At 44.8% G+C, this 13,099-nt stretch overlaps 1 protein-coding gene across 1 annotated transcript in view; it reads right to left on the bottom strand.

Annotated features, from left to right (window-relative positions):
* Window positions 1-13,099, bottom strand: part of LOC122940696 (Hermansky-Pudlak syndrome 1 protein homolog) — a 45,174-nt gene that overhangs the window by 14,091 nt on the left and 17,984 nt on the right. The window contains exons 14-15 of the mRNA XM_044297402.1: window positions 8,665-8,796; window positions 1,123-1,188 (exon numbers count right to left, since the gene is read on the bottom strand). Of these exons, the coding sequence (XP_044153337.1) occupies window positions 1,123-1,188; window positions 8,665-8,796 (198 nt within the window). The remainder of the gene's footprint in view (window positions 1-1,122; window positions 1,189-8,664; window positions 8,797-13,099) is intronic.

Genomic DNA, 13,099 nt, shown 5'->3' with positions numbered 1-13,099 from the left:
AGGCACACAGGCGGCATCCGTTTGCAATTTGCAGACCGCTAAAAACGGCACGGTCGTGTGAACAAGTCCCAACTCTGCGCTATGCCATTCCTCTGTAATTCCACCTGGAAATGTGGGAATAAATTGGCTATTAGTATTTCCTTTGTCCAGTGCTACCATTGCTAGATTGTAGAGGGGCATGCCTGCTGGAAAGAAGAATGGTAACGGCCAGTTGACAACTGATTTATACATTTCCGGGAGCGATAACAGAGGAACGGCACAGAGAGTTAGAAGAAAAGATGCCCCAGAACTGTTACGTCATGGGGAATACAGTTATTTACTAAAGCAGATAGGTCAGGATTTTTTGGTTTTAGGTTAGTAAAGTGTAATAAATAAACATTTCTACAACTTTCTAATAGTCGTCGTCGTCTATTCTCACCATTTGCAAGATGTATGTTTGCTGTCAGTGAGTGAGAACACTCTTGTTTACATTCAAAGGCAGTAAACCTGCACATAGCTCCCCCTGCTCTCAGATGGGAGGTGGATACAAATGAAATCTCTCAGGTAGTTTGCTACAATGTATCAGCCTGAGAGCATGGCCTAGACTGGATACCATTGTATCCACTTCTCAGCAGGAAGAGCTACAAGCACGATTATTGTCCCCGAATGTGAACAAGGCTCCATTCAGACATCCGTAGTGCATTGCGGATCCGCAATACACCCGGCCGGCACCCCCATAGAACTGCCTATTCTTGTCCGCAATTGCAGACAAGAATAGGACATGCTCTATTTTCTTGCGGAGCCGCGGACATAGTGTGCTCTCCGCATCTCTTCCGGCCCCATAGAGAATGAATGGGTCCGGATAATTGCGGAACGGATGCGGATCCATTCTACGGATGTCTGAATGGAGCCTTAGAGTGTTCTCATTCACTGACAGCAAACACATATATAGAAAATGGTGAGGAACTGACACAGAGTATAACAGAAAGCTGTGGAATAATTCATTTATAAAAAAATATTATTTACATGAAACTGGAAATCTGGTTCTGAAATCCTCCCCTCCCCCTGCTGTGTAAATGAGGGTCTTACGTGTAGGCGGAGGGCCTCTTTAACTACGACATTGCAGGCCTGTGTAAAGGATATGTCACCATGGTAATGTTTCTCTTGCTCTTCACCAGCAGAAATTCCTTCCAGTCCATCAGTTTCTCTCTGGAAAATGAAAACAAAATCAATCTTCCCATCAACCTTCCTTCCAGACATCTTATCGTCGGGCGGGAGCCTTCACATCTTATCTCCAGCCATACAGGCTTCTTCACTTATACTGACGCTGACCATTTTTCACACAGGAGGCAGTCAGCAGATTCCCCCATTGTCCTGCATTGCTTTACACTGATAGAGAGTGCAATGGGGGTCATTTATCTAAAAAAAAAAAAAAAAAAAAAAAAAAAAAAAAAAAAAAAGTGGTGCAGGCCATATAGATTTGATACAGAAAATGTAAATTTGGTTAAGGAAACATTTAACACAATATCAGAATAGGTTAGCAAAATCCTTGACAGGCTGCAGTTCCCATTACAACCACTGGGTGGCCACAGTGGTCGGTATAAGGTAATATATGGTTTTTACACTACATCTACATATGTTCATATTGGGGGAGGGAATAACTCAGCAGAAAACGTTCCCATACAGCTCAGCATTATAGCACATGCTGGGATTTAATTTCTTTTTTTCTGCATGTAGGGTATAAACTGTGGTGTCTAAGGCATAAGTAGGTTTATGCAAGTTCTTAAGTGCATTTCTGCAAAATGCCCCTTCACTGCATTCACCATGACTGCATCATATAACTTTTTACATAGGGTGGTTTCACGGGTCAGTGATAGCATTCCTGTAATATTCATGGTGGTATAGAGAAGTAACATCCAGTATCTCTGTGGATCCAGGGTGATGAAGGGTTAATATTGATTTCCAAGGTGGGCTAGGCTGATTATAGGTTAATATCTTATAGCCTATAGCTCTATAATCTTATAGAGAGATACAAATACCCAGTATCCAGGATGGTATTCCCATCTTAGGACTTTAAAGATATGTTCAAAATGTCTGATCGAGCCAGGCTCTGGCTCGGATATTTTCGGAACTCCGATAGCAATGAATGGAGAGCATGCTGTACGTTGGAGACTCTATTCTAGAGGTGGGACCTGCACCTACCTGACTTTGTTGGCATATCCTACCAATATGCCATCAATGTCTAAAATGAACCAACCCCTTTAAACTGTCCATCAAACCCAGTAATAAATCAGCATGCAGTGTGCTCCCCCTAGTGGTGACAAAAAATTATTTTATTTCTACAACTTGGTTTCCAATCAGGTCTAATACTGTATTTAAACAGTGTAAATAGACAAGTTTTTGTGGTTCACACTGTACAATAAATTTGGTTCATGCCGCTACACGTTAGACACTTTTGTTAACCCTTTAATGACCAGGAAGTTTTAGTTTTTTACTCCCAGCGCTCCCAAAGCCATAACTTTATTATTTATTTATTTTTTACATTTCTTTTTTGCAGGACAAGATGCACTTTCTAATGGCACCATATACGGTTGCATAAAATGTGGTGGGAAGTGGGAAAACATATTCCAAATGGAGTGGAATTATAAAAAAAAAAAAACACCATTCTGCCACAGTTTTTATTTTTATTACACCATTTCCTTTGCGGTAAAACTGACCTGTTACTTTTACTCTCCAGGTGATTACGATTACAGTGATACTCCATAGCTATAGTTTTTCTTGTGTTTTAACGCTTTAAAAAAAAAAAAAAAAAAAGATTTTTTTTTTCCCTTTTCATAGCTATATTCTGGTATTCTGGCACCTCAAATTTTTTAGTAGTTATGTGTAGGGAGCTATGCGAGGGCTCATTTTTTGTGAGGTGATCTGTACTTTTCGATTATATCATTTTGGGGTTGTGTGACTTTTTGATCACTTTTTATTTAATTTTGTGGGAAGTGAAGCGAACCAAAAAATGGCAAATAGTTCGTTTTGAAAATTGGGAAAATTATTTTTATATTTTAATAGCATAGGGGTTTTTGCATGCGGCGATAACCCACGATGTGTATTTTTATTATTGCTTACATATTTTTATTTACAGGGCAATTACATTTTTCAATATCTTTCTATTTTAAAAACCATTTTTTCGACACTTTTTCTCATAGTTCCCCATAGGGATCTATAACAAGCAATCATCAGATTAGCATTAGCATTGGAGTCTATGAGAAATTTACTATGTTCCTATGGAGCCCATAGAAACTAATATGCTGCAGCCTCCTGTCACACAGGAGGACAGGGGTTGCTGTATACGCGCTCTGGTTCCCCCGATCCCCACAGCATACCCGGGAGCGCGCGCTTCTGGGTTTTACAGCAGCCAGATACCGTGGTCACATTTAAGCACGGTATCTGAAGGGTAAAATGTCAGTTAAAACAGCAGACACCCGGCGGCCATAGTGCCTGCTGAGCGTAAATTTACTGTCAGCGGTCGGGAAAGGGTTAAGCTTTATTGCTTGACTTACTTTGTGCCAAATTTTTTGCTGGCCCACTTTCCTCCAAACCAAGCCCCCTTGTCACAAAAAGTGTCTAAAACATTTAAGTCTGGTGCACGGTATAAATGGCATATTTGGCCAGAATTCTAATACATTATGAATAGTAAATCTGCCCCAATGTTTGATGGAGCAGCGCCGACACATCATGGAGGGGAGAGTGATCAGTAGGCGATTTTTTAAAATGTTTTAGATGTGCGAATTTGAAGTATATTCATTATTAAAAGGATTTTCCACGCTAAAGATATTGATGAAGCCACAGAAATGCACTTTGTAAAGTAGATGCAAGCATTATATATGGACTAAGTCCTCATTCTGATATGCTAATATCTGAGACACTTAGCCAATATATTTTGATCAAAACACATCTGTGCCCGCCTACCAAGCGCCAAGGTAGTCTCAGGTCAGACGGGTCCTACGCTAAACCTACCTAAGCCATTGGGCTTCTATGTTCAGGAGCGAAGATGGCTTAGGTAGGTTTAGCGTAGGACCCGCCTGACCTGAGACTACCTTGGCGCTTGGTAGGCGGGCACAGATGTGTTTTGATCAAAATATATTGGCTAAGTGTCTCAGATATTAGCATATCAGAATGAGGACTTAGTCCATATATAATGCTTGCATCTACTTCACAAAGTGCATTTCTGTGGTTTTCTGTGGTTTCCTTAATGATATGGCCAGGGACATCCGCACTTTTCCATATCATATCGTGCAGGATGTTTTTATCTTCGTTTTTTCTGTGTTTGTTCTAAACATATTGATGACCTATCCTCAGGATGGGCCATCAATATCAGATAAATGAGGGGGGGGGGACCTGACACCTGACGCCTCCACCGATCAGCTATTTCCTGCAGCTTCCAGGGCTGGAGCTAGCACTTGAATGGATGCAGAAGTACCGCTCTGTTCAGGGTAGTGACCGTGCCGGGCTACTGCAGCCCTGATGCCATTCATTTCCATGGGAGCCTAGCTTTTCTGCTGCCTGGGGGAAAAACTGAAACGGCGCCCCAACCCCCCAATGCCATTTTCTGAACCTAACCCCTTCCCTCCAGCCCTACTGTTAAAGACATACTTGGAACATATTATATACAGAGTAATACAGCGCCACATACTGCGCTTCCCAATACTATACTGCAGAAACAGATAACCCCCCTTCGGTTGCCCCCCTCTTGCCCCTACCTGAGGCAATCGCCTCACCTCGCCTCATTGGTGGTGCACCCCTGGCTGCAATAACCCGTCACGGCCTCTACCCTTTGAATGGACCCGTGGTTCGGGCTCCGTTCCGATGCAGGAGGCTGCAGTGTGTCGAGAGTCAGACCCCTAACGCTCAGATATTGATGGCCTATCTTGAGGATAGATCATCTGTATCTTTAGCCTGGAAAACCCCTTTAAGAAGTATCTGCCACTATTACTGATGAACACCTCACTCCCTGAGCAGCGGCAAGTAGTCATTCTTTGTCTTTCTGACAACAGGTTGTCAGGTAAGAACCTTAACAAATGTAGAACCTGGAAAAAGAGCAATAAAATTGTACAAAGTAACAGAACGTATCATTCACCGCAAATCCCAGACGCGTCGAAACTCCGGATTATTAGTGTTCTTGGCTTCAGCCGCAGGCATGTGCTATATCAAACTGCTCACTTCTGAAATATGGCTCATCAGGAATCCTCATACGGTGCGCTCAGTCTAGATGGATGTACAGATTTATCTTCCATGGCTTACAAAGCGCCAGCATATTTTGCAGCGCTGTACACAGACCGTCACTAATACCATCATGACCTGTGCCCGGTGGGGCTCACAGTCTAATTTCCGTGTCTCATGCACCTCGAGAGCCAGGGCTGGATGCAGGCTTACATGGGCCCTTAGTCTATAGCGACACAGTGGGCCCCCTTATACCTTAAAGGGGTTTTAAATATTGATAATCCATTCTCAGAGTAGGTGATTGAGATCACATCACAGTGGTGGGCTTCCATCTCCTGGAACCTCCACTATAAAACGTGAAGGGCTTGTGGCGCTCCAGAGAGTTCGCTGTATACCTAGAATAGCGCCGTAAAGCGTTTAGTGGCCAGTGTTGGTATTGCAGCTCAATCCTATTCACTTGAATGGGACTGAGCTGCACAAAGGTCATGTGACCGATGGATGTGATGTCACCGGTCGAGGAAGAGGCCTCAGCGCTCACCGGAGTACACAGCACCTTCCAACAGCGGATCAGTGGGAGGAATCAGGCATCCATTGATAAGATATTGATGATCTGTCCTGAGGATAGCACATCAAATGAAAACCCCTTTAACCGAAAATAAAAATGAGCACGGATGCAAAATTAGAGCAGATACAAATTCCATGCAAATGATGCCCTGATTGGATTCAAAACCTGGATCCCAATGTTGCAAAGTTACATTGCTAACCACTGAGCCACCATGATGGTGTTAGGAGATAGATAGATAGATAGGAGATAGATTGATGATAGATAGAATGTAGATAATATTAGATAGATAATAGATAGGAGATAGATAGATAGATAGATAGATAGATAGGAGATAGATAGATAGATAGATAGATAGATAGGAGATAGATAGATAGATAGATAGATAGATAGATAGATAGAATGTAGATAATGTTAGATAGATGCCTGTCGAGGGGAGCTGGGCAGATTCCCGCTACACTTTACAATCCAGAAGAGGGCGCTATCATTCTGGGGCCATCTACATGGTAGTAGTGAAGGCTCCCATCACCACAAAGCCTTGCTACACCAAGGGATCCCAGGCAAGGCAAAGCCCCAAAATCAACTTACTGAAGCCCAGCCCGACCAGATAATCACCCCACACCACCTCAGGATCAGGAACACAGTAAACAAGAGACAAGAGGAATACGTCAGTGAATGGAGGAAGGAGGTGAGAGCATCCCAGAAGCCGACGGTGTACCAGAGCCTGCAGAGAGACTACAACCTGGCCCCATATCCGGAGAAACTAGGGAACCCCAGAGACTGGAAAATCCTGAGCCGCTACAGACTGAGCGCCCACAGCCTGGCCGTCGAATCTGGACGGCATCGTCAGAGCTACATGCCTAGAGAAAGCAGACTGTGCCAGCAGTGCCACCTGGAGGCGGTGGAGGATGAGGACTACTTCTTGATATACTGTCCCAAATACTCAGCAGTGAGGGACATCCACTTTAGGAGACTGTCTGATCTCTGCCCAGACTTCAGCTCCATGGAGGAGGAAGAGAAGCTGCCCATCCTGCTGGGAGAGGAAGAGAACACTGTGGACATAGCAGCACAATATATCAGTGCCTGCCAAAGACTGAGAGGAGCCCGATACTCCATGGACTCAGATACCCTGACCCAGGGTGTGTCCCTATTTCTCAACCCCCTATTTCCCCCATACTTTGGCAATACTAATGTATAATTTTATACCTGCCAATAAAGCTTTATTGATTGATTAATTGATTAATATTAGATAGATACAAACAAGTGTTTCTCTGAAAAAATAAAATAAAAGTTTTACTGATGGATGCACAGTGCATTCAAAAAATCTTCAGACCCTTTCACTTTTTGTTATGTTGCAGCCTTTCACTTAATACCCAATAAGGAGAAAGTAAGAGAACGTCTGAAATCTTTGTTATTTTTTGAGAGGGAAAAATGAAAATCTTGCTTTGACATAAGTATTCAGACCGGATCCTCTCAAGTTCTGTCAGGTTGGATGGGGACAATAGGTGGACAGCCATTTTCAGGTCTCTCCAGAGATGTTCCATTGGGTTCAGGGCTCTGGCTGGACCACTCAAGGACATTCACAGTGTTGTCTCCAAGCCACATTCAGAGTTGTCTTGGCTGTGTACTTAGGGTCATTGTCTTGTTGAAAGGTAAATCCTTAGTCCAGTTTGAGGTCCAGAGCGCTCTGGTCAGGTTTTCATTAAGAATATCTCTGTACTTTACTCCATTCAGCTTTCCCTCAACCCTGACCAGTCGCTCAGTCCCATCCAGTGAAAAACAACCACCACAGCAGGACGCTGCCACCACCATGCTTCACTGTAGGGATGGTATTGTGCAGGTGATGAGAAGGGCCTGGTTTCCTCTTCAATCTTGGTTTCATCAGACCAGAGAATATTGTTCCTCACAGTCCCAGAGTCCTTTTTTTTTTTTGCAAAACCCAGGCGTCTTTCACGTGTCTGTCACTGAGCAGAGGCTTCTTTCTGGCTGCTCTTCCATAAAAGCACAGACTGGTGGAGTGCTTCAGTGATGGCTGACCTTCTGGAAGTTTCTTTCATCTGCACACAGGAACTTTGGAGCCCAGCTTAGTGGGGCGTCCAGCTGTAGGAAGAGTCCTGGTTGTTCCAAACTTCTTACATTTAAGAATTATGGAGACCACTGTGCTCTTGGGAGCTTTCAGGTGCAGGAGAAATTTTTTGTACCTTCTCCAGATCTGTGCCTCTACACACTCCTGTCTCTGAGCTCTACAGGCAGTTCTTTCCTCCTCATAGGTTGGTCTTTGCTCTGCTATGCATTGTCAGCTGTGAGACCTTACATAGACAGGGCTGTGTCTTTCCAAATCATGTCCAATCCACTGAAATTACCACAGGTGTAGAAACATCTCAGAGATGATGGAGAAATGGGAGGCCGCAGAGCTAAATGTCATAGCAAAGGGTCTGAATACTTGTGTCCATGTGAAATTATTTTTTTTTATTTTCAATGCATTTTCAAAAACTTTAATATTCTGCTTTTACTTTGTCATTATTGGATGCAGAATGATGGGGGGGGAACTTTTTTTTATTTATTTTTTTCCCTTCATTTTAGCACAAGGCCTCAACATAACAAAATGTAAAAAAAGTGAAAGGGTGTGAAGACTTTCTGAATGCAGTGATCTCCCAACAAAAGGCTGTAGCATAAAATGGCCATTCCCACACGGACAGCTGCTCAGCAGTGTAAACAATGGGGCGGCACAGCAGTGGGCATTACAGATATGATGCAGTATAATGGGCACATGTCACTTTATGCTACTGGTTTCGCCCCCTGTTGATGTGTCTTGAACACCTACCGAAGGTCTTATGGGACATTTTATAATATTCCAGTAGAAGGATACGAGCACCGATATTACATGACAGGTAGTGTGCACTACTTACTGAACTCGTGTCCTGACCCGGGTCTGTATATTTAGAGACAAGGCATGTGTTCCCCTTATCGGGGAGGCTAGAAATAGCTGACGGTATATGCAGCAGAGCTGACGCTTTAGATTTCCGCACACTTGAAGGAGTCTGTGGAGAAAAAGAGAGGAAGTCAAGTAGAGAGGTAGCACAGAGCAGGACATTAGGCACAAGAGGCCAGTGCCCGGGGCGGCCTTGTGAGAATAGACGGGAATAAATTTCTCTTGTCGCCAAAACAATCCCATTCAGATGACAAAGGGATCTTCAGTCACAGAAATTGCTGCCGTGTGTGAATACACCTCGGTATTTTGAGAATTCCTGCAGTGTCGACCAGAAACCGCCTTATCATTGAGCCGTGAGACTTTTTACATTTTTCTTAGTGACTAGACTGCTGCAGCCACTCGCTGTCCTCAGCAGTCACGAGGGCGAGCAGAGCACGTCCCTTTCAGTCTGTTCTTATGTGACTGTTGAGGCCGCTGAGTGGCTGCAGAAGTCTCATGACCAAGAATGGGTCCCCATCACATCTGGTCTAGCCGGAGAACACCGGGAGCTACGGCACTGGGGCGAAGGGCATTTTACAAATTGAGTGAAGTTTTTTATTTTTATTTAAAACACACTACTGACTGTCATTAGATTTTTAATTATGCTGGACAACCCCTTTAAATGGGGGTATTCGGGTAACTTCAAGTCATCTCCTATACACCGGATAGGGAATAACTATTACATCACCATAGCAGGGGTCCCATACATTGTAGGGCCCCTAAAAATGAGCAGCATGAAGGGTCGAGCATGTGCTCTATCAACCCTTTCATCTCTATGGGACCTGCCTGAAAAAGCTGAGCTCTGTCCACCGCTATCTCCAGCAGACTCCTAAAGATGAATGGAATCGCAGCACGTATGAGCGACCGGCTGCCTCGTTCATTTTGGGGGCCCTGCGGCATACAGTTACCCCCCCTTCTCATGATCAGTGGAGGTCCAAGCAGTAGGACCCTCATTGATCTATTAGTTTTAAAATGCCCCTTTAAGGCTACTTTCACACTAGCGTTTCTATTTTCCGGTATTAGGATCAGTCATAGGGTCTCGATACCGGAGAAAACCGCTTCAGTTTTGTCCCCATTCATTGTCAATGGGGACAAAACTGATCTGAACAGAACGGAGCGCTCCAAAATGCATCCTGTTCCGTTCTCATACCGGAGAGCAGCGTGCTGCGGTTTGCTTTCCGTCCTGGGATGCGGAGCAAAACGTCATGACCCACAATGCAAGTCGATGGGAGCGGATCCGTTTTCTCTGACACAATAGAAAACGGATCCATCCCCCATTGACTTTCAATATAGTTTATGTTTTAGTTTCTCATCATTTGCAAGATATGCGATTGCTGTCAGTGAATAAACCCTCTTGTTTACATTCAGAGGCAGTAAACCTGCACATGACCGGTCCTGCTCTCAGCTAAGAAGTGAATACAATTGTATCCACTCTAGACAATGCTAAACACATCGACAGCACAGATCTTGCCGGGTTTGCTACTATGTATCAGGTTGGAGTCTGCTTTGCCTTCAAACTGATACATTGTAGCAAACTATTGGAGAGCTCTGTGCTGCTATTACAGTAGCATTCAGAGCATTGTCTTCTCTGGATACAATTGTATCCACCCATTAGCTGTGCGCAGGATTACTGCCTCTGAATGTAAAGAGGAGTTTTCATTCACTGACAGCAAACCAATATCTGGAAAATGGCAATTAAATGAAACCTAAAATACATTAGAAATGTTTAGAACAGGAGCGGAGCTGCAGACACTGCCATGGTAGGTAATCCAGCTGACTATCCAGTGGCACATCAGGATAGCCGCAGAGCGGTGTATAGTGCAGCAGATTTTAAAGGGCCGGTTCTTCCATTGTGGTCCCATCATTCAGGCATAGCAAGATGTATTTTAAGTAACACACTTTTATTCTGCCATATTTCATAGCGTCACAGGGAGAAAAGCAGAAGAGAAAAGCCATAAATCCACCAACAAACCAATAACCCGAGATTTAAAAGCATCAAAAACAGCAGAGACTCCGGAAAGTGGAAACATAAAAAGTAGTTTAAAACACACAAAACGTTTGACAGCCTCACTCGCCGATCTCTGAACAATCATGACTTTTATCCAAAATCGTATTTTTTACAGAGTTAAAAAAAAAATGCTTTTATGGCAGCCGTTTTACTCTGCGAGGAAACATAAAAGGTGGAAGCACCGACTGCTGCAAAAAGAGAGGCGCCGATTTAATGCAGCAGCCCGTGAAGGTAAACTGAAATACTGCAGCGCCTTGAAGAGCGCGGGGCGGAATATTTGCCCTCACCGCGGGGGAGATTTATCAGGAGAATGGGAATTTATTAAAATCTGTTTTGCGTCGGCACTGGTGCAATTTGCCCCAATGTTTGATAAATTTGGTGCATCTTCACGTTTGTCTAGGGTTGTCACTCCAGATTTTATGTGTCCCCCTCCCACGGCAGTCGGGGCAGTCTATAATGCGGGGAGGGGGGGGGGGGGGCGTTCCGCCCCGGGTGTCAGGCTGTCAGCTACACAGGGGGGTGCTGCCATGCCTGCCGGTGTTCTGTCAGAATACTATACCTTATCAGAATGCTATACCCTCGTCACTTACGGTGACGCGGCGGCACCGGAAGTGACGAGAATCAGCTGGAGGAGGGGGTGTGCATGCGCAAAACCGGCCAGGACATACTGCGCCATAAGCCACGGCTGGATAGGAGGGGGTGCGCACGCGCAGCTTTATACGCCCGTCGGCCACACACATCAGGATTACACCGCGCGTGCGCACTCAGGGGTAGGTAGATTTGTCAGTGCAAAATGTTCCATCAGATCTCCCAAGCAGCGTTTTGGTGTCCGCCTCCAAAGCGGAACGGAGGCAAACTGACGCATTCTGAGCGGATCCTTTTCCATTCAGAATGCATTACGGCAAAACTGATCCGTTTTTGACCACGTTTGAGAGCCCTGAACGTATCTCACAAACGGAAAGCCAAAAGGCCAGTGTGAAAGTAGCCTAATTAACCAATAAGTGCTTTCCCCACCAGTAAGGGAAAATGCTTACTGGTTATTGCATGGCGCCTGTAATTGGCAGGAGGTAGTAATAACCGGGGAGCGCCGTCCTCTTTTTTGCGGCTCATTTAAATAGAGCGATGTGACAATGCGGCCCTCAGACCAAAAAAGGTTGTGCACCCCTGGCCTAGACGCTGCTCAGTCCAATTCAAGTTAGTAAGGCTGCGCTGCAATACCAAACACAGCCACTATCAGGTGCGTTGCTATAGTGGCCTCAGCGGTCTCAATGGAGACTGGGCCCCTAGTCGTTCTGCTGTCCTCAAAAAAATACAACCTGTCCTATTCTTGTCCGTTTTGCGGACAAGAATAGGCAGTTATATTAATGGCTTTCTGCGCCGTTCAGCAAATTGCAGAACGCACACGGACGCCATCCGTGTTTTGTGGGTCCGCAATTTGCGGACCGCAACACACACAACGGTCCTGTGCATGAGGAGAGAGGTTAGGGAGAGGTTGTGTGCATGAGGCCTTAGGGAGAGCTCTGCTTGCTCTGCTAGGCCCAGAAGCCCTGCCTCTAAAAGTCTACATGGTTGCTTGTCCCCTCCTGGGCTTGCATCGCCTTCATCCAAGCTGAAGCTAGAGCTTGAGGTACTCCAAAGCCAGGACAGGAAGTTCCTAGGATTAAAGTAAGAGCCAGACTACAGACAGCTAAACTAAGTTCCAGCAGAAGAGGAAGAGTTTCCTATTTACTCCAGCTAGCATAGCTGAGCTGAGATTGTTGCAGAGAAGTATTTGCCTGCCAGATTAAGCCAATACCCGCTGATAACCAAGATACCATTTGGAAACTGTTTGGATTACCGTTTATGCCAAGTAAAGCTGTGTTCAATATTACAAGTCTGGACTCCATTTATTCTACCTCCTTCACCATGCAAGTCATTCACCCAACTTTTGCACTTGCTTCGGACCACTTCACTCCTGGGATCCAAGGATATCCAGGTAGGAACACCGTGACACGTGTATATAACATCTACAGAGACATTGTAGGACACTACACCACTCTGGCAATCCTACACCTGGGCACCCACACTACCATCTACAAAGGGACTCCATGTCCTTGTTGCTAAACTGCAACTGGCGTCACGCTTACTTGCTCTATAAGGCTCCTTTCACACGGGCAAGTTCTCCACGTGGGTGCAATGCGTGAGCTGAACGCATTGCACCCGCACTGAATCCGGACCCATTCATTTCTATGGGGCTGTGCACATGAGTGGTGATTTTCATGCATCACTTGTGCGTTGTGTGAAAATCGCAGCATGTTTTATATTCAGCATTTTTCACGCAACGCAGGCTCCATAGAAGTGAATGAATAATTAATTAAGTGAAAAA

The sequence above is a fragment of the Bufo gargarizans genome, chromosome 6, assembly GCF_014858855.1.
Source record: "Bufo gargarizans isolate SCDJY-AF-19 chromosome 6, ASM1485885v1, whole genome shotgun sequence".
Taxonomy (NCBI): Eukaryota; Metazoa; Chordata; class Amphibia; order Anura; family Bufonidae; genus Bufo; species Bufo gargarizans.
This window is presented reverse-complemented; position numbering and strand designations above follow the sequence as displayed.